Genomic DNA, 27888 nt, shown 5'->3' on the forward strand with positions numbered 1-27888 from the left:
TAGAATGTAGCCAAAAGAAAACTAAGAACTATTCAAATTTCAAATTTATTAATCAAAACATTTACTGTGCTAGCAAGCACACACATTTACATGGAATGAGTCTGGAATTTTACAAATTACTCTCCAAGAGATTCTATCGAAACTTTTTAGAATTCCAGACATGCATGGACAAAGAAGGAAATTCATCAATAAATAACAGTTCTCAAAATTATAATAAATGAATCAATATTTAAAGACACCGATAAAAATTAATACAAGCCGCAGGGAGCGCTACTTGTAATTCTTTGTAAATCGAATTGACAAGATTATCAATAACTATCAACCAGAATGTAACAAAAAATTAGTTATGAACTGTTACTTATGTTCAAATGAAATAAACTTACTATAAATTGAATTGACATGAAATTAAAGCTATGCATCTTGAAATTTTAGGTATTTTTTACCTTTAGAAACAGAAGAATTATGTACTACTGATATGACAGGTTTATAAACAGTGAAACTTTCTAAGATTTTTGTTGTTAATAATAGAATTCATATTTTAGGAATAATCTATGTTGAAATCAGACTGTTATTAATACAGTATGAACTTACTTTAGTATTTATCATTTAATCATTTGATGATTTTATAGGTATAATATAAAGCTCTCAACAAATAATAGAATTATTGTAACATTAAATTCCTAATGGTTACATTCTGGTTCAAGGCTATCGACATAATAGAACACACATAACTATTTTAGCAAAACAATAGTCTCTCAAAATTGTAATCACCTGGTGTAATTATTGTACTCAACGTATTTGGTGTCACTTATTGAAGTGATCACTTATAAGTGACTGGTGTCACTCAAGTGACTTTTACACTCATTCACACACTTACACACACACACACACAAACAATATCACAAAGCGAGTGAGTCTTTCATAATTAGTAGTAATAGTTCACCACTAGTTTTCAATCATACAAAATACACAAATTCACATATAAGTTCAGATACATACATTCTCCTGGGCACACCTTATCTTAAATTCATCTATATTCTTCTCTCTATCATTCTTCAGCAATACAAATTCGATTTAATTCGTTTACATTTATTTTCCTTCTCCTACACACATTTATAATCATCATGAATTTCTCATACACTTCACCTCTTTCCCCTTTCTCTTTTCTTCCTATTTATACTCATTTTCCTCTCATCTCCATTCTTCAGCTACTCATCTTCTTCTCTTTGTGTCTCCTCTTTATTACTTACTCATATTACTTGAATAATTTTCCACACTTCTCTTTCTCAACCTTCTCTTTCATTTCTTATTCTATCTCACCTCCTCATTCAACCATTCTTCTCTTCCTACCTGCTACACATTATTATACTTCTCTTTTTCTATTTTCTATTCATTACTTACTCATATTACTTCAATATTCAACACTTCTTCTACTACTTATCCTCTTTTTCACCCTTTTCTTTCATTTCCAATTGCTTACTTCCTCATTCAACCATTCTTCTCTTCCTTCCTACTACACATTATTATACTCCTCTTTTTCTCTTTTCCCTCTCTCTCTCTATAGCTTTTCATATTCCTTCCTCTCCTCCTCCTCCTCCTCCTCATCTACTCCACACTATCATCATCATCTTCTATAGTGCCCCTCTCCTCTCTCCCTCTCTATAGCTCATCATGCTCCTTCTCTTCCTCCTCCTCATTGGCATCCACCTCCTCCGCCTTCTCCATCTCCCCCTCGTCCGCCTCATCCTCTTCCTCCTCCTCCACCTCCTCATCCTCACCCACTCCCAACGTCTGCTTCATCATCTTCTCCACACTCTGAGCAAACTCTGCAGTGTCCTGTAACAGATACCCTGACCGCAGTGTAGCTGTGCGGAACATCATTAAAGCGATCTCCGTTGCTTGAGGATCTTCAGGGTTGTCGGCAACACGTTTCTGCAGTTCCTTAATGAGAGGATGTCTGGGGTTGATCTCGAGTGTTTTCTTCTGGTTGAGGTAGAACTTCCTCTGAGGATCGTCAGTTTTCTGGTGGGCGTTGGAGACCGCCAGCCTCTCCATGTTACCAGTCCATCCAAACATGGACGCCACCAAAGCACAGGGCGAATCTGTCAACCGCATTGAAACCTCGGCCTTCGAGATCTTGTCCTTCAGTCCCTTGTCGTTCAACCACTTTGTGAGCGGCGCGAATTTGTCGGTGAGCGCTTCCAGTTTCTTCTCTTCCTCGGCCAGCTTGAATCCTTCCTTGGCCACGTTCTGGAACTTCTTGCCCTCGAACTCGGGAAGGGCGTTCAGGGTGTACTCGTCGATGGCTTCCACCAGGTAGAGCACCTCGTACTTCTTCTTCAGCAGCCTCTCGACGAACGGCGATTTCTCCACCTGTACCAAACAAGAAAAAGATTGTTAGAATCGTCAACCAGTCATTTTCGAATAACTTATGGTGAGGGAAAATCAGCTAATTAAACAGTCATATCATAGAAAAGAGATAGCATAAGTAGACATCCCATGGTATAGGTCGTTCATGTTCCAATTTTTTTGTTAACTCAAGCTGATTACTGTCTATTATCACTGTTTTGGCTGGGTAAGAGTGTAAGAACGGCACAGTAAACCTAGCGCCGCAGTGCAAGATGGTTTCTCACAGCTTGGCGTTGTTGTCATTTGAGATGGGTGTCTGGCTTGGAAGTGTTTCGGCCGCATTGCAGGATGACTGTTAACGGTTGCCGGAAGATCAACAGCTGGGTAGAGAAATTCTGATTGCAGATTCGTTCTCAGCGACCCCAAGTTTAGCCTGAAGGCTCAGAATGTCAATAATGTTTTTAAATAATTAAAAATCATCATAAAAAGTCATTAATATGGTAGTAATCTGGAAACTTTTTACTGGTGACAGGAGTTATTATTGATTATAGATAACACAAAAATCAAAATAATCATGAGAAAGAAAACTGCTGATGAACGCGAATAAGACCGTCACTCCATTGTTCTATTGTCTCGGCTGCTTGGCTGAGCCTGGCTGGAGGGATCAAATAACCGACTGGATTGATCTTTCGTCTGTCCGCTAGGCGGAACTACGCCGACCATTGCTGGGTGGAAGACGTTACTGCGGCCGCTCGCATTCCCAACAACGCTGCTATTATTTGCTGTCTCAGCGCGTAGTCCGAGTCAGACAAGCATCCAGCCTGCACTGCGGAGCTTGGTTAAGAGAGACTACCAGCGTTACATAACTTCACGAGAAATAACTACTAGGACTATCAGCTTGAGTTGACAGTGAAATTTACTACTATCATAGAAAAAATAGCGTTAGTAGATATCCCATGATATAGGGCGTTTATGTAGCAACTTTTACTATTAACTCAAGCCAATTACTGTCGATTATTGTCGATTTTTACTGTTTTGGCCGGGTGAGAGTGTACGAACGGCACAATATGAGAGACTACCAGCGTCACACTGCTTCACGGGATAGAACTATGTGGACTATGGGCTTGACATAACAGTAAAAGTTGCGACATAAACGCCCTATACCATGGGATATCTACTTATGCTATTGTTTCTCTATGCTACTATGAAGTTATTATATAAATATGAAGACAGCACGTGATTAACATTGGTTTGCTACCACTGTTTCATCACTGTCTTTCATTAGACAAAGCAGATACCTCTATCCTTTTCCAACTCTGCACCGTTACCAAATCATTGTGAGGCTATGAAGCAATAATATAATGAGCTACCATCATATTTAGTCTATTATGAAAATGTATTATTGAATCATGAAAAGATATATTTATTAATGAATATAATATATATAAAATTATCATTATTAACAAAAATTAATTATTAATATTATATCAGTCATGTGACGTAAATCACAGCTATCTACTATTCAAAGTGATGGAAAAAGAAACTTTGCATCTCAACTTGGGCTGATCAGTTGAAAGTACTATTTGGAGCGTTGCATTTTTTCAAGGGTATTGCGTTTATTAAATGAAATTAAATTAAATTCAGATGGAGATAAAAAGCATTTAATCTAGAATTTCGTTTAAAATTCATTTCAAACTAAATCCACATAGTTTTAATTGAAAAAAATGAATAAAAATATAAGAAGAGGCTGTAGAATAATGCATAAAACAAATGAACTGCAATTAGAATTAGTTTTTACCTCTTGGCGACTAGCACCAGCAATGTAGTAGATGATGTCCTGCTTGGGCTTCATACGGGAAATGTAGTCTGACAGTGTTACCAACTTCTCACCGTGCGATGTCTGGAAGCGAAGCAGTTTCGAGAGACGAGATCGGTTGCTGGGGTCTTCGATAACTCCCAGTTTGACACTGAAAATTGGTGAAAATGTTTTCATTACCACAAGATTCCACAGGTAAAAGCACAGCGATGTTCAGTCACATGATTTTTCTAAGGCCCGCCGCAAAGTAGACCCACGCTAATCCACGAAAAGCAACCCACGCCGTGGGATGTTTTGTAAACCATTGCTATAGAATTATTCATAATCAAACAGCTGACAAGATAGATAGATAGATAGATAGATAGATAGATAGATAGATAAATGACTTTTATTTACACTTTACAATAAAAGTGATGTGGACAAGTGGATTATTCATTGAATGTATTAATATCGGGGCACCGAGCTTCGCTCGTTATTTTCATTCATTGATAAACAGAACACAATTCTCTAAAATGATCGTGTTTATATTTCACAACTGGCTATACGTTATCTTATGAATTTTCGGGGATGCGATATTTTTATTTTTTACATACTCACTCGCTTTTTTACTATCCACAGCTGTTTCAGCCAAGGATGAATTATCCTTTTAATATATCGTTCAGCGAGTTTTCTCAAGGATGAGACCTAGTGCAATCGAATCTTTATATCATAAACCTACTATGTTCCAAATTTCGTGAAAATCGTTAGAGCCGTTTTCGAGATCCGTTTAACATAAAGAACCAGATATAAAAATAGCCAGATATATAAATACAGAAATTGCTCGCTTAATATAATAGGATTATTATTATCATTAAACAGATTTCTGGAGAAGCCTAGCAATGGTTTACAAAACATCCCACGGCGTGGGTTGCTTTTCGTGGATTAGCGTGGGTCTACTTTGCGGCGGGCCTAAGACCTTATTTCACCAAAACAAACACTTGGTTTGAGCGACAGTCAATTCTGAACTAACAAGAAATCATATTACAAAACGAGTTTAAAATCAGTTTACTAGACCCAATTGCAGCCTAAACCTAGTTTTATTTTCAGGTGAATTCGGGTCCCAAGTCTATACTACACGCATCTAAAGGAGTAACTGAACTGAACTTTCAATGTTATTATTTTACAAGTTGAAAAACTTCAATAGTTTTTGTAGTAGATGAAGTTTACTCAATAGTAGATTGAGTTTATTGAAGAACTTCTGTATGTAACAGAGTGAGTCAATTTTGTTGACCAACGAGCTAAATCTGTATATTTATTGAAGTTTTTCAATAAATTTCATCTACTATTGACTAAACTTCATCTACTTCAAAAACTAATGAAGTTTCTCAATAAAATAGTTCATCTTACGATAGTTGAAAATTCAAAGTTGATTGATGAAAGAATAAGAAAGATATCGTTGAAAAATACAATCAAAGCCACAAACGGATAACTCGAGCCTCAAGTCAAAAGTAAGGAACACGGTAATCTCGTTCAATTTTTTTTTTTGCAGCAGAATTTCATAGGTGGAAGTTGATAAAAGAATAACATAATTGAATTCATAGCATCAAATTCATTCTAACAGAAAATACTTCTCTATTGATTAATAGCCTTCAGTAAAGACTTCTTCATTGATTAATAGCCTTCAGTAAAGTATTCTCTATTGATAATAGCCTTCAGTAAAGACTTCTCTATTGATTAATAGCCTTCAGTAAAGACCTTTCTATTGATTAATAGCCTTCAGTAAAGACTTCTCTATTGATTAATAGCCTTCAGTGAAGACCTTTCTATTGATTAATAGCCTTCAGACTGTTTCCTCAGTCTGAAGATCACCAACAACAGCTCGACACGTTTTCATTGCTAAAAAGTTAAGTGTTTTTAATTCAAAGTTGAAATTAATAGTGGGTAAGAATGGATTAACAACACAGACTTTTAAACTCTACTGAAGACTTTTCTAGGGTAAATTAGAATCGAAAGGTGATTCTTCTCAAGTAATGATTTTCCTTCATAAGCACAGGTCACATCCTTAACAACACAGACTTTTAATCTCTACTGAAGACTTTTCTAGGATAAATTAGAATCGAAAGGTGATACTTCTCAAGTAATGATTTTCCTTCATAAGCACAGGTCACATCCTTAACAACACTGGCTTTTAATCTCTACTGAAGACTTTTCTAGGATAAATTAGAATCGAAAGATTCTCAAGTTATGATTTTCCTTCATAAACCCAGGTGACATCCTTAACAAAACAGATTTTTAAACTCTACTGAAGACTTTTCTAAAATAATTAGAATCAAAAGATGAAATATTTTTCAATTTTCTTTATAAGCCATGGTCTCATGCTCAAGAAAAATTTTCAAGAATAGATAAAATAAGAAAAATGTACATCAAATTTACAACTCTGAGGCACGGTTGCACAAACGCCGGGTAAAGTTTAACCGTGATTAATCTAACGAGAACCAATCAGAGAAGGTTTACAACTTTGAGTGCTTGTAGTACAAAAGTCGGTTAAATTTCAATAATGATTAATCTAACGAGAACCAATCAGAGAATCCGTCTTTTCAAAAAAACCTTCGCTGATTGGTTCTCGTTAAATTAATCACGGTTAAAATTCAACCGGCTTTTGTACAACCGGCAGTAAGATTAGATTTGTAATAGAAGACACTCACTTGGTAGAATACTCAGCCCAGAACGACTCCATGTCCTTGTCTTCCAACTTCTTGATCATGTCGAGCACCTTGCGCACCAACTTCTTCTTGATGACCTTGAGCAGTTTGTGCTGCTGCAGCGTCTCACGAGACACGTTCAGAGGCAGATCGTCAGAGTCGACCACACCCCGTATGAACGCCAGGTACTTGGGCAACATGTCTGCGAACTCGTCTGTGATGAACACGCGTCGGACGTACAACTGCCAACAACATAGCACAGAATATTAATAGTAGATTGGCAATAGTTATGAACTAATAAATCAATATTAGAAAAAACAATACAATTCAACTCGTCTCTGATGAACACTCGTCGAACGTACAACTTCCGAAAGAATTAAGAAGTAATAATACAAATGAAATTACAAAATGCCAATTGCGCAAAAGCCTGTTGAATTTCAACCGAGATTAATTCCAAGAGAACACAGACTTTTAAACTCTATTGAAGACTTTTCTAAAATGATTAGAATCAACAGATGAAATATTTTTTAATTTTCTTCATAAACCAAGGTCTCATGCTCAACAAAAACTTCCAAGAATAGATATAATAAGAAAAATGCTCATCAAATTTACAACTCTGAGACCCGGTTACACAAACGCTGGTTGAATTTTAACCGTGATTAATTCCAAGACAACCAATCAGAGAAGCCTTCTTTTCAAAAAAAACCTTTTCTGATTGGTTCTTGTGGATTTAATCATGATTACAATTCAACAGGCTCTTGTGCAACCGGGCTATAGAGCAGCTAGCATAAACTTTATTTGGAGAAAAATTCAAATATGTTCAACACCTATGGTGTCAATAGTTAATCGTTCTGAAAAATTGAAAGAAAACCCCAATTTAACTCGTCTGTAATGTTAGAATTATGTTGTCCCACACGTGTCTGACGTAAATCTATCAACAAAATATTAGAATTTTTCAATTTATACTTTCATTGTAAAGAATTATAAAAAAATATAATTCGTAAATTTTTATAATATTCATATAAGAGAGGATACAGAGCATTTCTTACTCTGTTTTTAAATGAATAACTCCATTTATTTTTGCTTTCTTGGTGAATTTACACAAATTTACTACATTTTGTGTAAATTCACCAAGAAAGCAAAAATAAATGGAGTTACTCATTTAAAAATGTAGTATCATATTATGCCGACTAAGTAATGGTGCTTCTCTCAAATTTGAATGAATGAAAAATAAATAGACTATTTCTTTATGTAGCAAAATCAATTGAAATTCGTTCCTTGATTTGTAGTGTTGATTCTTAGGCAATGTTAATACATTGTACATACACTGAGGCTGCGCATTTGCAGCTTTTTTGAGTAAGACAACATCCACAAACGCAGAGTATACTCGGGGCCTTAGGTAGGTAAATTCCCACGTAGAATTTCCTGTATAATTCATTTGAATGTGTGTGATTTTTATATAGTTGTAGCATGCTTGAATGTTTCAGCTCCACTATGTTTTGATATTGTACCTTGATATTGTCAGTGCTAGTGCCGTATCGGTTGAAGCTATCACTGGGCTGAACCCGGGGCACATACAGCAGCGACTTGAAAGTCACCTCTCCCTCGGCCACAAAGTGGATTTTGCCCAGTGGTGTCTGGTGGTCCTTGGTCAGTGCCACGTAGAACTCGTTGTATTCCTTCTCAACAACGTCTGCTGGCCTGCAATCAATCAATCAATTAATCGATCATGAGGACAATTCTTGTGCGAATAATCACATAGAAACCAGAGGTATTTTATTTCTCCTCAGCAACTCATTACTAAATCAGGAATTTACAGTGACTGTTGTGGAAACAAACTGAAAATGATTCCACCATAGAGAAAATAAAGCACAATAAGAAGATATCCCATGATAATGGAAGTTAATGTTCCAAATTTCAAGCGGATTACTGTTAAGCACTATCTGTTATTCCTGTTTTGATAGGGCGAGAGTGTAAGAACGGCACAGTATGAGAGACTACCAGCATTAAACCCATGGTATAGGGCGTTTATTTTCCAATTTTCAATGTTAACTCAATCTGATAGTCCTAGTACTTTCCTTTAGTGAAGCTTTGTGACGCTGGTAGTCTCTGTGCCGTTCTTACACTCTCGCCCGGCCAAAGCAGTATTAATAGACAATTAGTAGTCGATTTGAATTAACAAAATATCGGCTTGAAATTTGGAGCATAAACTACATATAATAATAATAATTTCTCTGATTGCCACTGAATTGCAACTAGAGGAGTTTATTGACAAAACATATACATAATTATTGTTATATTATACATACAAAATTGCTAATACTAAACTTAGTTCTAATTATGATGACAATTTTGTATGTATAATATAACAATTATGTATATGTTTTGGGATATATATATATTATGGGATATCTTCTGATGCAATCTTTTCTCCATGGTTTCACTTTCTAAGTAGTTTTGATGGTGTTAAATTTTAATAATGGTTGAATGCCACAAAAACCAAAAAGAGAATACTTCTTTATGAAAAAGCCTTTTCTGATAGGTTCTCGTGATATTTAATATTGACTAGCTTACCCGGCGAACTATGTACCGCCAAAAAGTCAAGTATCTCATGTCACACTTGACTTTTTTGGTGAATCATGAAATTTATCTGACAATCAATATTTTCATTCACATCTCAATACGGACTTCCTATGTGCTTAGAACTACCGTTTTAATACCAGTAAACAATTTTATCACAGAGTGTTTATTACAGCTGGTAAGTTTAGATGCTAAATCATATTATCACAACATGATCTTGAATCATGATGATCTTCCCGTTCTACGTTATCCGCTCGGCCGACAATTTCGAAAACATAGGTCTGTAAAATGGATCAATATATAATTATCATTAGGCCCCCTATTAAAATTTCTGGTCAGAAACCATCCCCAATATTCACACAACACATTCCCGAAGATTCATGCCGTTCTGTCAAGTAGTTTTCGAGTCTATAGGGATCAAACAAACCAACTAACACACAGACATTAATTTCTATATATAGAGATTAAACAGGCTTTTGTGAAACCGGGTCATTGCATGCAATCAATGATCCAACTGATGTCAGATTTGTGATTTGTAATTATAAAGTACTACTTTTTTCATATGCACTTTCAATGTTATCCTCTAAAAGGACGGAGTGAGACACTCAATTTCTTTGGCCAACGAAATCAATCTGTAATCAATTTGAAGTCGATTGCTCTCAGCAAGTAATCGACGAGCATACCCACAAACGAACAACAACTCTAGCCTTAAATCAAAAGTAGGATCTCGCTACGCTCGCTCAATAAAAATGAGTACTTACTTGCGAGTCCATATAGGCTTGCTATCATTGACCACTTGCCAATCCCAGACGGTCTTCTCTACTTCTCTCTTCTTCGGTTTGTCCTCTTTGTCCTTGTCTTCTTCCACCTCCACCGCATCCTCTTTCTCGTCTTCATCACCCTAAAATAAATTTCACAATAAAATTTAAATTTTACAATAGAATTATCACATTCGATACAAAATTGAACTGACTGTGCCTTCTTCTATTGAGATTAACGCTTATAGATTATGTGAGTCACTAATCTGAAAATTTTGTGAAGTGAACAACTACAAGACTTAACCTATTTCGGACTATGTGTAACCTTATCTAAATTTGGGAGAGGAATAGCACAAGGTTACCTTATTTTTTCTCTCCCTATCATTTTGATGATGTACTTATTGCATCAATCAATAAAGATTTTCCTCACATTACATTTCATCTACTTTTCAAATTACGTTCGAATACGCTTTGTAACATACCAATTTTCTTGCTATTCTTTAATCAGTGTTCAGTGAGGTTCACGGTATAAAGTCAGCTCCTGATTAAAATTAATTTGCTATCCTTGTCTGTAATTAAACAAATCAGATAGATAGCTCTATCCTTTTCTACCTTCGCACTGTTGACAATTTTTTTTTGGATATGAAGAAATATTTAATAAACTACCAATAAAGTTTATCCCAGTTATGAGAATGTATTATAAAATAATGAGAAAATAGATAATTAATAGCCTAAATATTTATTTATTGGATAGAGTAAACAATACAGTAGTCGGAAAAGAAAAAACAGGCTATTGCCAAAAACTTCTTCAATTTCCTAATTTTGTCTTAAATTGTCCAAATACTATGTAGGTTATGTCCATTTCAATTTATACACTAAATCATCAATCTGAATATACAAATCAGAATAAAACAAGCAATTTTAAATTTAGATAGATAATTAATAAAACTCCCGTAAAAATATAAAAACAAACTTCAAATTTACAAAATAATTCTATAAAAACACATAAATTTTGAGCTCAATACATAATATTATAAAATACGTATAATTTAACTTTATCTAAATATGGGAGAGGAATAGCACAGGGTTACCTTATTTTTCTCTCCCTATCATTTTTTATGATGGACTTGCTGTATGATGACGAGATATATTCGAGATAGATCTGATCATGGTCAAACATGTGATAAGTTCTAAATAGTGTGTTTGTCTTTTCGGTCCCAAAATTTTGTATTTTTTTCAAATTTTGGAATTTTTCAATTATTTGTAATCAATGTAATTCAATTTAGAAGTATTTTTTTGATTAAAAAATGATTTTTGTGTTTATGGATTGTGAATTGAGTGTGTAATTGTAGAATTTAGAGGTGACACATAACCTCTAGCTACATTTGGACTGTTGTAAAAATTAGAATTGGAACAGTTTTGGGCGTAAGTTAGCATGTGATACTTTTCTGTACGTTGTAGGCCTATAATTCTGAATGATTGAATAAATAAATAAATAAATAAATGAGAATCATACTATACCGGAATAACTTTAATCACAGCTATCTAATCTAGAAGGCGTCGGTAACAGATATTTGGAACACTGTAGTCCTCTCTCAATAAGAATCATCAATAATCAATCATTAGGAAACATTTTTTACGAATAAAAGTAAGAAATTTGATTATTATTAACAAGAATCAACAATTAATATTAGATCAGAGGTAATGAGATAACTTGAATCACAACTATCTAACATAGTAGGCGTTGGAAAAAGAGAATCGGCAACACTGATGTTCTATCATTTCCACTGACTTGATAACGTGAAACCTACTAAAGCTTTGCTACTTTTGAAAACAAACTTTTCTCTATCATGTTTATATTGGCGTGAAGCAGTGATCCTCTATCTGTAGTGAGACTATTTGAAGTTATTTGATAATTATTGAATATTCACTGGACTGAATACGTTATACGAATAAGGAATAAATAAATGAATATATAAATGAATGAATACCTCTTCAGGTTTGTCCTCGTCTTCGGATTTGGCTTCATCCTCCTCGATTGGCTCCTCGACCTTGACAGTCTTACTCGACCACAGGAAAATGGGGAAGTTGATGAACTGAGAGTACTTCTTGATAATCGCCTTCAGAGAATCGATTTCCAAAATATTCGGTTGCTTCGTCCTTCAGGTGCAGGCTGCAATCGATTAGCAAACATTCTATAAATAGTAGTTGATTTCTATCATATAGTGAGGTTCACGTTATAATCGCAGTATTTGATTTATCGATTATTTGAGAAGGAGACTGAACTCTGCTGTTTCCGTAATTCGAAGTGTTAGAGGTTTCTGAATAATCAGAATTTAAGAATCTGGTGTGGCGCACTCACAAAACGTTTCTTGCCGTTATGAAAATTGATCACCTGACGCTAGTGTTCACGCGCATCTCAAGTCAACTATTCAACGATCTGAGCCAGCTGGTGACAGGACAATAACGCTGGATACACACGAGATCTGATATCTCTCCATAGTGAATGATTTAATAGAATCAACAGTTGCCAACAGTTTGCAATTGAATAATCACATTTTCTCGAATTTCGATTTTATTTTCAATTTTAGGTGGAAATGTTACTCGATATTTATTGTAGAGATTATCATGCTCAATCTTTTCCACTTAAATGTTTTTGTTAAAATGGTATCTGAAGCCTAATAGTTGAGAATCTAAAATCAAACTTTGCATAGATGGGACGGAGCTCCTGAAATTTTTACAGATATGGGACTTGTGGCAGTTGATAGAGCTTATCAATGACTATTTTAGGTATAAATTTGATGAGAATCGATGGAGCCGTTTTCGAGAAAATCGCGAAAACCCCTGTTTTTGACATTTTCGTCATTTCAGCCGCCATCTTGAATTGCATTTGATCAAAATTGTTCGTGACGTATCCTTATATTGTAAGGACCTTCCAAAGTTCAAGTGAATCCGTTAATTGGGAGATGAGATATCGTGTACACACACACACACACACACATAAGGACCAATACCCAAAACCAACTTTTTTGGACTCAGGGGACCTTGAAACGTATAGAAATTTAGAAATTGGGATACCTTAATTTTTTTTTGGAAAGCAATACATTCCTCACCTATGGTAATAGGGCAAGGAAAGTAAAAAGCGTCTACTATGTTTCATTCCCATGTATCATATGGAGTGGCATTCTGAGGGAACTCTACAGAATCTATTCAAATATTTAGAGTTCAAAGTGGGCTATTAGAGTTATGGTAGGTGAAACATATGGTTGGGGAGTCCCTGCATCATTGAAGAAATCTAAAAAAAAAAACAGTGAAAACAAGCTGCCGGCCATTCTTCAAGGAGCTGAGAATTCTTCCTACTCCCAGTCTTTTCATTTATGAATGTTTCTCCTTATAGCACAAGGTTACCTTATTTTTCTCTCCCTATCATTTTTATGATGTACTTATCGTATGAATCAATAAAGAATAAGAAAAATGAGAGCGATATGACAAGAGGATCGGCAATACGTTTATATGAAACAAGGAGACGCCATCATCTTAGAGATGATCATCATCGAACTACTCTTTTCGCTAGAGGGGCAGGAGTCTGGGCATCAGTCTTTATAACCTTGCCTGAGCATATAACAATTTTAGAATTTATAACTTTTAGGGCCGGTTTCCGAGCTCGGGATTTAGCCAAGTCCTAGACTTTAAACAGCTGGAGTCAGAAAATTGCCTTCCAAAACGGGGCGTAGTCGCAGCTTTTATAACAGTAGTCGTAGTTTTTATTTTCTCATTTCTATAATTGGAAACGTTTTTCCTTGACGAAATAAGACATTCCTAAATAATTCAAAATAGCTGAAACTTTACTCTATTTTCTCATTATTTTGTGTTCAATTTTCTAGTTTTTCGAAATTTAATTCAAACGTGACTATGAGAATGACTGCGACTACGCCCCGTTTTGGAAAGCCAATTTTCTGACTCCAGCTGTTTAAAGTCTAGGACTTAGCTAAATCCCGAGCTCGGAAACCGGCCCTTAGAAGTGAATTAAAAAAAGAGCTAATTAAAAGTTGTTTCTATTCGATACGTGAGTTTAATGAGCATTTCAACGGCAATCACTCAACCTCCAATGCTTTTATCAATAAAAAAGTAAAATGACTCAACTTTAAAATTGACATGACAAGTCCTTATACCCCTCTAATAGGAGGTCACTGGGTGCTTTAAAATTGGAGTTGTTATCCTTGTCTATTATTCGACAAAGCAGATTGCGGTATCCTTTTCTACCTCTGAAACGTTGTCAGTTCGTTTCTTAACAATGTAGAATTAAAATTAACTGAAAAATATTTAATGTCAAGGATGGCCGAATCTTATAACAAAGTAGAACTATAATTAATTGACAAAATATCCAATCTCAAAGATGGCCGAATCTTATTTGATGAAATGATTTACCTGATAACAGATCCTCGTTTGAGAGTGTCTCCCCTGGGATCCTCGACCACAGAGTAACTGCCAGCGTCAGACTCCCAAATCAGTTGTGAGTCATCATTATGCTTTGTGGTTACCACCACTTTGTCCGCCACTGGAGAATAAATTAAAATTCATTTTAGCGATATTTTCAATGCTTAGTGAAAAGCTAATGGTTCAAACCAAAAAAAATCTGGTGTGGCGCACTCACACAACTTTCCTTGCCGTTATGAAAATTGATCAACTGACTCTAATGTTCACGCGCATCTCAAGTCTACTATTCTAAGATCTGAGCCAACTGGTGACAGGACAATAACGCTGCAGACACACGAAGTCTGCTATCTCTTCATAGTGAATGATTTAATAGAATCAACAGTTGTCAACAGTTTGCAATTGAATAATCTTATTTTCTCGAATTTCGAGCTTATTTTCAATTTTAGGTGAAAATGTGATTGGACATTAATTGTAGAGATTTTTATGCTCAATCTTTTCCACTTGAAATTTTTTGTTTAAATAGTATCTGAAGCCTGATAATTGGGGATCTAAAATCAAACTTTACATAGATGGGGCGGAGCTCCTGAAATTTTTACAGATATGGGACTTGTGGCAGTTGATAGAGCATATCAATGACTATTTTAGGTATGAATTTGATAAAAAACGTTGGAGCCGTTTTCGTGAAAATCGCGAAAAACCCTGTTTTTGACAACATTTTCACCATTTTAGACTCATCTTGGATTGCATTTGATTGAAATGGTTTGTGTCGGATCATATCAATGACTTTTTTAGGTATGAATTTGATCAAAATCGTTGGAGCCGTTTTCGAGATAATCGCGAAAAACCCTGTTTTTGACAACATTTTCGCCATTTTAGCCGCCATCTTGAATTGCATTTCGAAATCGTTCAAAAATTAATTTAAAAATTATCCCATTTATTCTACTCACCAAGAAAAGCCGAGTAAAATCCAACACCGAACTGGCCAATCATATCGTTGGTGTCCTGGCCCTGGGACCCAGCCTCCTGCATTTTGCTCAGAAACTCGGCTGTTCCCGATTTGGCGATAGTTCCCAAATTCGCCACCAGATCGTTCTTCGTCATACCAATACCGGAGTCAGCAATGTGCAGGATTTTCTTCTCCTTATCAACCTACAATCAATCAATAAACTGTTAACTGTCGGTCCCGGCTGAAATATGACAGTCGTAAGGCCCATTGACGGCTTAAATTATATATTCAGGCGGTGGAACCTTCCCGAAAGGGACTCCCCACCAACAGAAGCCATACGAATTTATCAATCAATAAATATAAAAAATCAATCAATCAAGTGATCTATCAATCATTCAAGCAATCAATCAACCAAATTTTATTGCTTACATTAGCATGAATCATATTTCAACACACCTACAATCATCACACTATATCTTCTGATTAAAAAAAAGTAGTTTTGTGGAACTAGATCAATAAATTAATAAATGATGGGGGGTTGTCTTGAACCAGAAGGTTTACAGCAGATGCCTATGACAAAACAGTAATAAAATAGAAACTGCAACACAGTAAGATAGTTCCCATAAGATGCATTGCAACTCATTTACACAACATGAATCTTCTTCTTCTTCTTTGGCTACGCCTTATCCGAATCATATGGGGTCGGCATTTCCCCCCTTCAGCCGTCCCCTCCACAAAATCCTGTCCTTCTCCTCCCCGTGTCTCCAACCCCTCTCCCGCAGATCAGCCTCCACTCTGTCTCTTCACCTCATCCTTGGCCTTCCCCGCCTCCTCCTGCCACCCAGATATAAATCCTGCACCCTCCGTCACACATCAACATGAATAAAACGGGGAAATTAATAACTCTAAAAGAGGTATTAATTGTGTTGTTATTTTACCTTTATCCTGATGACGAGCTCAGGTAATGCTGATAGAACACTTGGATCTGTTAGTGACAGGATTCTGATTTTATCCAGAGCATCAGAAGCGTTTGAAATCAATTCTCTCAAGAAGATCTGAAATAAAGAAAAGTACACTTTTAAATCAATACAAATTGATATAAATCTTGTTCATGAGCACACACTATTTTTCCAAACACTCAAGTTATTATAACCTTGATATTCTTTTTTGGAAATTGTAGGGCTACTGAGATTGATGTTATCGGTTAGAACCGTGCGGAAAACACAAAATGTTTTGCGCACGGTATGCAGGAATCAGCTGTTTTGCGAACAGTTTCTAGTTGAACAATGACTTGTTTTGCAATCGAGAGTTGGTAAAAGCCCACATACTGCACTTCTGTTCTATAAAGTGCAGTATAAAACAATTTCAACGCTAATCTACGATTACATGAAGGGATGGTTACATTATTATGATGTGTTTCATTCTGGGTTTAAACTGACAGATGATCAATTATATTTTAAGATTTTGCATTTTCTTGTAAAGGAGACATGTTTGGGTAAACCCGTTGTCTCCATTGTAAATGAATAAAATAAATAAATAAATGATCTTTCTCAGTTTAAACCAAGATAGTGCATAAATCGTAGATATTTTGATCGTTTTAGATATTCCGGAGATATATAGCTCATGGTTAGCCTTCATTTTCTCATCCAATTCAATGAAGAGTGTTATTTTCACAAATAAAGAATGATCATTCACCTTGGCCTTTATTTTCTATTCCAATCATTTCAATTCGTACTTATAAGAGAGGTTACTTCAATTAATTTTGGATTTTTAGCTAAATTGGGGAGATAAGTAACCGATTGTCAGCCTTCATTTTCTCATCCAATTCAACGATGAATCTTATTTTTACAAATAAACAACAATTTGTAATAATGACCTAATTCTATCAAAATTCGGATAGGGAACAGCTTTGAGCTAGAAATGTTGGTCCTTTGCTGATCATACATATGATTTGAGTATTATGGTATGAATTAATAGCCTATTTATAATGTCATACCTCAGACCTATTAAAAGATTGAGTTATCCGGAGCAATCATGAAATAGTATGAACCTTATAAAATTTAAAAATATGGAACCCATTTCAATTTATTCCAAAGAACATAGGCCAAAGTAGTATTTGGCATTTCTAAATTGGGATTTCAAGATTATAAACCCCAATACGTGTATTAACATAGAAATAATTACATAGAACCCTTACTACTAGTTTATAAACACTACTAGTTTCAGCTTTGAAGCTATTCTCAAGTATCCTTTTTTTCAAAATGAATTATTATTTTCCCTAAATAATAAATGAATGACCATTTTCAAGTTTCCTTTTTTCAAAATTGATTGATTGATTCATCACAAATGACAATGTATTGCCAGGTATTACAAGACCCATTGCATACTAACACTACATTATAATGGAAACAAATGAACAATTAACATATTCAGAACAGAAAATAAATATGTAGATGAGTAGATAACTTCTAGAAATAAAGAGTAAAACCTATTTGTTATACAGAATAGAAATTAATTATCATTTTCACTGTATAATAAATGAATAATTATCACCTCCTTATTCCTGTAGAGCGAATTGATGATGAGTTTCATCATGCGATTGACCTCAGCCTCAAAAGCGAACACCTTGGCTTTCTCCCTCAGCTCCTTCATCTGAGACACATTCAACTCGTCGAGGAGAATCGCCTCCTCTGAGCGCGCTACTAACTCATCATCTGCAAAAAGAGAAATAATTTGCTTAATACGATTGTAAATTGTAGTGAGGACGGTTTTGGGCTCAATGCCTGTAGTCTTCTTTGTTCTGTAATAAATAAATAAATCTTCAATAAGTTACCCAACGGTACTGTACTGTATTTTATAATATAAATGACATTCCATCGTGTTTTTAGGGACCAGTTTTGAGCTAGGCCTGATGCTCCTTTTCTGATCATGCAAATGATTTGTGTATTATGAAATTTAGAATAAATAGATGAATGTAAGATTGCTGTAAAGACAGATGTGAATATTTCAAAGATTGCTAATAAAATATTTTAAAAAATTTACTGTTATTAGAACATTTCTGCATGAATGTTATTATAATTTCTTCTTTAGTAATAATTTTTTTTTGCTTTTGTACTCGAGAGTGCAAAACTTTTGTGCTCGGTCCCCGATATTAAAATATTTTAATAGTGCTACTTGAATGTTCAATTAAGAAAATAACTAGTACCTTTGTAATGTTTTCAAATTAAACACACTAGTTTCGACATTTATGTCATTCTCAAGAGTCATTTTTCAAAAAATATGTTTATTTTAAAAATATTTCAAGGGTAAGTACTAAATTTTTTCTATAATTGGGAGACTTCATTTGTTCAAATGCTGATATCCAATATATGAAACCTCATCTGTAGACTGACCTGGCCGCTATGGTTTAGTAAAGGATGAGTGTTGCTATTCAGAGATTGTTAGTTTGGTGTTATTGGGTAAAGTACGCCGAACTGGCAATTAAGGTACCGGCACAGAATAGATACAGAATGGAAGCTAGCAATAAAACGCCTATCCAACCAATGCTTTTTACATGTCGTAAATACTTGAGTGCACCAAGACACGTCACGTGACTGCGCCATCTTGTTAGAAATCAAAATCCTGGTCTTTTGATTAGCTCGTGGCAGTGAACGAGATCTATTGATCCGGATCAGTAAAGTGATCCGAACTTCCCATCTATACTATTACAATGCTGAACTTTCTAACAAGATGGCGGATGTTTGTGTCCAGGGTACTAGCCGAGTTTCCATTCTGTATCTATTCTGCGGTACCGGATTCGATTCCCAGCTGGAAAATCATTTTTGGATAGTAGCCATAATCGAATTTCCTTCTTGCTGTTGTTAATATTACAGCTAAAAAGTCTTTCGGGTGGTTGATAGAATATAGCTTTGCACTTATTTGGAAATTGCGAGAACTGCTAAATCACAGCCACCTCTAATAGGATACCCCGGCCGTATAATTACAATTAATATTTGAAAATGGAATCAGAAGTAAAAAAAAAAAAAAATACTGACCAGTCTTAGATCCTCTCTTCACACTAGCTAGATCATCCGTTACGGTTGCTTCAACAAAATCGCTACCTGGGTCGGCATCAGCGTCAGCTTGAACCCAACCTGAAAAATGGCAAAAAATTAAAATTAATTTTAAAATACAATTAACTATAAACACAATGAAAACTACAAAAACATTAAAATACAGGAGAATGATCAAACAAATTTTGAAAGAGAAGAAAAAGCTGAAGGATTAGAAAGGATACCAAGCTAGAAAATCACAAGGGGATAACAAACAACAAATATTTTGAAATAATAGGGAAATGAAAGGTTCGTTAAACGCTGTCAAGAAGATTAATTTATATATTAATTTATTTATTGACAAAATGTACTATTCGGGAAGAACCAACAGGCACTGAACGACCTGTTTCAGATTTTCTAAGAGAAACAGTTTTTCATTTTATTTCTCATTCATTCTCATTTTTTATTAAAAACTCATCATATACGATAACTGAAAAAACTATAATATTTCTGTTTTAATAACGTGAATCAATGACGTATTATTCATTCATATAACAAGTTTTTACCTTGATTGTATTTGCATTCTCATTTTTTATTAAAAACTCATCATATACGATAACTGAAAAAACTATAATATTTTTGTTTTAATAACGTGAATCAATGACGTATTATTCATTCATATAACAAGTTTTTACCTTGATTGTATTTGCATATGAATAAATAAACAATTTTTCTTCACAAGGATATAACAATCTGATGTGTTTAGCCTAAAATTTGCCATTTCATTACACTAATTAAACTTGTTTCCCTCTAAAATAATTGTGCTTGGAGTTTCAAGATATCCAAAAATATCTAGTTCATAATTTTAAAATGTCATAACATAGCAAACAATTGACACAGTTATTGAAAGAGGGACAAGATGGTTCATCGTTTGTAAAGCATAAAAGTGATCTATATTAATTACTGCATTGTTTCTGCTTATGTAAACAGTTTTGATTGAATTTTAACTAGCGTACGGTAGTTATTGACCTGGATAAAAATTGAATGCTGCAAGAATATAGCATTGAAATTGAAAGACTGTTCTACTTTGAGCGAATTAATTGAAGGTAACTTATATTTTCAAATTATATTGAAAATTATGATGGAAAGCTCCAAGCTATGAAAATTATGTATTATTAACTGCATCTTTTGACCGAAATATTCATGGGAAATAACTACTCTACTCAACTTATTTTCATTTGGCAAGTTTTTTGTTTTCTACAACCGACTCCTTATTGACTTCTGTGAAACGCTTCATTTTGTAGTCTGTGTGACTATTGTATGTTTTATGGTTCCTGATGACTATGTCTATTGCACTATGTGTTTAATGGCAATAAAGAATTCAATTCATAACATTTAACTAGTTGTAATGAAACATTGTTTTCTACATTTTCCAATTAGGAATATTGACATGGTTTCTTTGATGTGAATAAGCTTACGTTTTTTGAACATTATTTTCTCAGTATATTATAAATTGTTCAGTTTCCAAGTCACGTTTATGAATAAATTGTGTACGTTATCAACCTACCATAGGCCTATGTATGGAGCAGGTAAAAAATTATAAGTGACTCAAATAATTTGCATAGAATTGTAAATTTAGTGCCCTATTTTTTAGTAACGCATTGGAAATATAACACGTAATTGAGAATAATAATTCACAATCGTAATACTGGATTAAGAAGAATTTGACACGTGTTACAATGTTACAACGTGTCTTTACAATGTAGAAGATTATGGGCCAATACAGTTCTTTCTTTATGCATAGATCATTTCCTATTCAAATATTAAGAGAAAGATGATTGATTTGATCAAAATTGGCCGAAACCCCACATAAGACTTGTGAAAAGATTGTGTATGGAGTGTTCATTGAAATACTGGACAATGTCGGATCATGTATTATTGAAGAAGGTTGAATTGATCCTTTGAATAATTTAATCAGTCCATACCTATTTGAACATTTTAGATTATTAATAAAATGGAATTTGAAAGTAAAATGATGTGTCACTTAATAATCAAAAGTGCATTCAAAAATCTGAAAAATTGACTTTTTCTAATCCAATCACAATGCTTTCACAAATATAATATTTCCCTGTTGAGGGAAGCATTTGGTCCTATGATCGCGCTTATAAGTTATCGTAAAAATAAGTTGGGAACCCTGCGCTTGCTATTTAAGAGACCATAATTCCAGAGTTAAAAAAACGCTTCCGGGTGGTTCGAAACCATCTTTTTTAAATACAGCTGTGGGTTCAATCATCTCTCATCATCATCCGTCTCTTACTTGATTACCTACTTACTTTTTTCCTCATTAGTCCTTACCCACACACAAGCCTAGAGCTCATGACATGAAGGTATCACCCTCTTCTAAAAACGTTTTAGTCAATTTTAGAACGCTTAGTCTATTTATGATTTTTTTGTAAGTTTTGTTCTGTCATATGACTGAGCATTAAGCTTCAGAAAGAACTTGTAATTCAGAATACCGGATCATCTAAAAATAATATATTTACTAAATATATAAATACAAGAAGCACCAAGGTTGAAGAAAAAGTGATAAGTAGATCTTGCATGTAGTTTATGTCAAGTAAAAACTGCACCGTAGAATGCACCGATAATGACTATCAAGAAAAATCTGGTGTGGTACACTCACACAACTTTCCTTGCTCATATTTGAAACTACGATCAGATTTCTGTATATATAATTGTTTCAGAGTAATTTTTCCTTTGTGAAAATTGTGAAATTCGTTGATTTTTTAGTCTTCATTTTTTAAAGTCGTCAAAACAGCTGTTCTACAGATGAAATATCTCGACTATGTGTTCTTTTTAATAACTGCGCTACCTACCTACCTCATGCACGAGAAGGAGGTTACAAAGTCCATTTCTCAAGGATGGGGTGGACACCCCATTGGTTCCCCAGAAAGGAGACTCATGTCAGTTGATAGAGCTTATAAATAGCTATCCATGGTATAAATTTGAAGAGAATCGTCGAAGCCGTTTTCGAGAAAATCGTGAAAAACATGGTTTTTTAGTGATTATCCGCCATTTTTCTCAAGAATATTACGGAGCTCCTGCAATTTTCTCAGAAATGAGACTCATGTCAGTTGATAGGGCTTATGAATAGCTATCCATGGTATAAATTTGAAGAAAATCGTTAGAGCCGTTTTCGAGAAAACCGTGAAAAACATGGCTTTTTAGTCATTATCCGCCATTTTTCTCAAGAATATTACGGAGCTCCTGAAATTTTCCCAGAAATGAGACTCATGTCAGTTGATAGGGCTTATCAATAGCTATCCATGGTATAAATTTGAAAAAAATCGATGGAGCCGTTTTCGAGAAAATCGTGAAAAACATGGTTTTTTAGTCATTATCCGCCATTTTTCTCAAGAATATTACGGAGCTCCTGAAATTTTCCCTGAAATGAGACTTATGTCAGTTGATAGGGCTTATAAATAGCTATCCATGGTATAAATTTGAAGAAAATCGTTAGAGCCATTTTCGAGAAAAACGTGAAAAACATGGTTTTTAGTAATTATCCGCCATTTTTTCCGCCATCTTGAATTGAATTTTATTGAATTTCTTACTGTCGGGTCCTCATGGTAAAAGGACCTTAAGTTTAAAATTTCAAGTCAATCGGTTAATTAGGAGTGGAGTTATCGTGTTCACAGACATACACACATACACACACACACACACACATACACACACAGACCAATACCCAAAAATCATGTTTTTGGACTCAGGGGACCTTGAAACGTATAGAAAACTTGAAATTGGGGTACCTTAATTTTTTTTGGAAAGCAATACTTTCCTTACCTATGGTAGTAGGGCAAGGAAAGTAAAAAAACAGATTACAAAAATCCATGAGGAAAATAAAATCTTTCCAAGAACTTTTTTATAGACCCATATATTGAAAACGGAAAAAATATACATATAAAAGTGATATGTATGAAATTTTGCTTATATAAAATTTAGACAGTAATTGGTAACAAATTGAGATAGAAGCAAGTTCTAATTTTTTTGCGATATCACAAGATCGTTACCAGTAATAAATAATTTTATTTTTGAGTAACACAAACATAAAAAATCTGGTGTGGTACACTCACACAACTTTCCTTGCTCATATTCGAAACTACGATCACTTTTTGTATATGTGTATATATAATTGTTTCAGAGTACTTTTCCTTTGTGTAAATTGTGAAATTCAATGATTTTTTTAGTCGTCATTTTTTTAAAGTCGTCAAAACAGCTGTTCTACAGATAAATATCTCGACTATTGTTTTTTTATGAACTGCTCTACCTACCTACCTCATGCACGAGAAGGAGTTACAAAGTCCATTTCTCAAGGATGGGGTGGACCCCCCATTAGTTTCCCAGAAAGTAGACTCATGCCAGTTAATAGAGCTGATAAATAACTATAGTGAGTATGAAATTGAAAAAATCGGTCAAGTTATTTTGAAAAAATCGTGAAAAACATGGTTATTTAGTAATTATAGCCATTTTTCTCAAGAATATTACGGAGCTCCTGCAATTTTCCAAGGAAAAAACTCATGTCATTTGATAGGACTTATGAATAGCTACCCATGGCTTGAATTTGAAGAAAATCGTTAGAGCCGTTTTTGAGAAAAACCGTGAAAAACCTGTTTTTGGTCATTATCCGCCATTTTTCTCAAGAATATTACGGAGCTCATGGAACTTTCCCAGAAATGAGACTCATGCCAGTTGATAGTGCTTATGAATATCTATCCATGGTATGATTTGAAGTAAATCGTTAGAGCAGTTTTCGAGAAAACGGTGAAAAACATGGATTTTTAGTCATTATCCGCCATTTTTCTCAAGAATATTACGGAGCTCCTGAAATTTTCCCAGAAATGAAACTTATGCCAGTTGATAGGGCTTAAAAATAGCTATCCATGGTATAAATTTGAAGAGAATCGTTGGAGCCGTTTTCGAGAAAACCGTGAAAAACATGTTTTTTAGTCATTTTCCGCCATTTTTTTCAAGAATATTACGGAGCTCCTGAAATTTTCCCAGAAATGAGACTTATGCTAGTTGATAGGGCTTATAAGTTATCGTAAAAATAAGATGGGAACCCTGCGCTTGCTATTTAAGAGACCATTATTCCAGAGTTAAAAAAAAAACGCTTCCGGGTGGTTCGAAACCATCTTTTTTAAATACAGCTGTGGGTTCAATCATCTCTCATCATCATCCGTCTCTTACTTGATTACCTACTTACTTTTTTCCTCATTAGTCCTTACCCACACACAAGCCTAGAGCTCATGCCATGTGGGTATCACCCTCTTCTAAAAACGTTTTAGTCAATTTTAGAACGCTTAGTCTATTTATGATTTTTTTTGTAAGTTTTGTTCTGTCATATGACTGAGCATTAAGCTTCAGAAAGAATTTGAAATTCAGAATACCGGATCATCTAAAAATATTATATTTACTAAATATATAAATACAAGAAGCACCAAGGTTGAAGAAAAAGTGATAAGTAGATCTTGCATGCAGTTTCACTACGTCAAGTAAAAACAGAATGCACCGATAATGACAATCAAAAACAAAAAACAGATTACAGGAAAACCATGAGGAAAATAAAATCTTTCCAAGAACTTTTTTATAGACCCATGTTGAAAACAGAAAAAGTTATAGCTTACATATATAAGTGATATGTATAGAATTTTGCTTATATAAAATTTAGACAGTAATTGGTAACAAATTGAGATAGATACAAGTTCTAAATTTTTTGCGATATCACAAGATCGTTACCGTACCAGTAATAAATAATTTTATTTTTGAGTAACACAAACATAAAAAAGTAGACATTTCCCTCTAGCAAAACAGAAGTAGGAGGGAAATTAACTAATGCAGATATTTAGGATTTGACAAAAAAAAAAATATATGAGAGATAATAAAAATAGAGTAGCCTTATGTTACTTTCATTGAAACGTACTAACTTAACTTGATCTTATTAATTCTATAGAGTAGTTTAGGATTGTTAGTCAATCCTATATAGGTATCTTATTTAACTTAATGCCGGTAAGTAGATAGTAGAATTGATTGAGAATAATAAATAATTTACTACCTATAGTCAACATAAAAAAGACATGTAGGTAGTTAACATAAAACTGGACTGCAAATAAAATAATGTAACGAAAAGCATTTTTTATCCTGAAAAGCTTATGACACACCCCTATTATAAAAACATTTCATTTTACAAAAGATCTACAAGCTACAACCAGGCAAATTCAATCAAAAACTAAGTTACAGGCCTAGAAAGAATTGGGCTATTGCAAAGCCCAAAATTTGTTTATATTTTCAAGAGAAGAACAAAAAGAAAGAATTTTTAGAAACAATAAATTAATACTTGATGAGTTACTACTATTTTGTACAAAAAAAGTTTTAGTTAGGTACCGTTAGATTAGAAATATATGGTTTTGTTGATGTTTGATCATGATTAATTTTGTAAGATTTACTTTAAACTACTTTGTAAAAGGCATTTTATGATAAACAGAAACTGGAAAAATATGTTATGATAATATTTTTTTCATATTTTACAGCAAACTATAAAAATTTAAAGGGAAACAGAACAGCAAGCCGCTATTTTAGGTTATGATTTGGAATGAATACAGACCTGAACACAGAACGGCTCCTAAAAGCAGGATCCACTTGTACCTCATTTTACTATACACTAAAAGTTCAAGACACAATGTTTTTAAACAATTATTAAGAGTAAATTAATTTTTATCGAACGAAAGAACAAAATGCTTTCAGATAAACTGACAAAGCGAATGATGATCGTCGCACACCTCCAAACTAGAATGTTCGTTCTGTCATCTGTAGCTGGTCTCCACCAATCATAACCTACCAACGCATAAAAACTGACCAATGGAAAGGCTACGCTTGGAGTCGATCTACCAATAGAAAGCCGAGAAGTGGTTTTGTAGAATTGTGTACACGATTCAAATTCAAAATTGAGCATTACCTAGATGCATAAATTATTTTATGGGTTTATAATTATTTTCGCATTAAAATATCAAAAAATCAAGCTATATACTGGGTTTATTACATGAAGAACATATTTTGAGCAAGAATCATCCAATAAAAAGTACGATATTGTAGCTAATTCTTTACAAGTAGGGTAGGTAGGTACCACAAACACCGGTACCTACCTATTAAAAAAAATGATCTAATAATACCGTAATTTATTTCTATTATAATAATTATAGTAGCCCACCAACTAAAAATTAAGATTATTTAACATTTAATTAAAATCATAAATAATAGAAGTTCTATAAAATCTATTCAAATTCAAGTTTTTCAGCTATACCGGTATCTCTATAAATGTTTTTCTTCAATGTAGATTTATATAAAAAATTACCAAAATATATGACCGTGAGTTACGACGTATTTTACTAAGTTAGTACAATTTTTATTCTTTCCACTTTCTAATAATAATATATTGCTTTCCTTCCTGGGGATGTAATGTATTTTTTTTAAAGAATCCAACTTGAAGGATCAAACTACTTTGTCATGTTTACGGTTATTTCAATCAGAACTTTCAATAAATTGCTTGTTATAAAAATTTTTCTTCATCAAAAAAGTAATATTATTCTTTCTTCTGCAATTTATTATCATGCTACTACCACCCTACAAAATCTTTTCGACTTTTCTCTTACAATTTGCTGTTACTTCATGCTCAATTCCTGTCGTAAATTCTTCAAATATTATCTGGGTAGATCGCTTCGTTCACCTAAGTAGTATGTGCACAGTGTACCTATTTTACTTACCTACCGTACCGTACATCATTTAGAGATGAACATAAATTCAATAAAATGTTTTATGAGCAATGCATGAGGACTGACTGAGGAATATTGCCCAAAAATTGGAATATTCCCCTATTAGAGAATTGACTACCTACATAACTCAATTGTCATTGCTCTCTTGGTTTTCTATTACCGTATATTCTTAATTCTTTTATCAGTATTTTTCTATAAGAATTTCTTCCTCGTAATTTTACTTTGAAGAAAACAGTTTTGAGCTAAACTTATCATGTCTTTTTGTTTCCAAACTTGTATTGATTTTTGAATAAATAAATAAATAACTTCCAAGTAGGCTGACTGATTAGTTGAATTAATCAACTACTAACTAGTTAACTACTAAATAGCCAGTTGCACATAATTCTGTTAACCTTTAATCTCGATTAAATGCCACAAGAACCAACCAGAAAAGCCTTCTTCTCAAAAAAACCTTCTCTGAT

General features: G+C 34.0%; 1 protein-coding gene across 1 annotated transcript; it reads right to left on the bottom strand.

The window, feature by feature from the left end:
• Window positions 1-29: 29 nt before the first annotated feature.
• Window positions 30-26461, bottom strand: LOC111045552 (endoplasmin). Its single transcript, XM_039439952.1, is given in 13 exon segments — window positions 30-2373; window positions 4148-4316; window positions 6850-7088; window positions 8358-8547; window positions 10188-10327; window positions 12176-12325; window positions 12327-12357; window positions 14613-14742; window positions 15569-15770; window positions 16506-16622; window positions 18121-18281; window positions 19602-19700; window positions 26263-26461. Coding segments are annotated over 13 exon segments (2388 nt in total). The 5' UTR covers window positions 26309-26461; the 3' UTR covers window positions 30-1659.
• Between the last annotated feature and the right edge of the window lie 1427 nt (window positions 26462-27888).

Source organism: Nilaparvata lugens, chromosome 13, assembly GCF_014356525.2.
Source record: "Nilaparvata lugens isolate BPH chromosome 13, ASM1435652v1, whole genome shotgun sequence".
Lineage (NCBI taxonomy): Eukaryota > Metazoa > Arthropoda > Insecta > Hemiptera > Delphacidae > Nilaparvata > Nilaparvata lugens.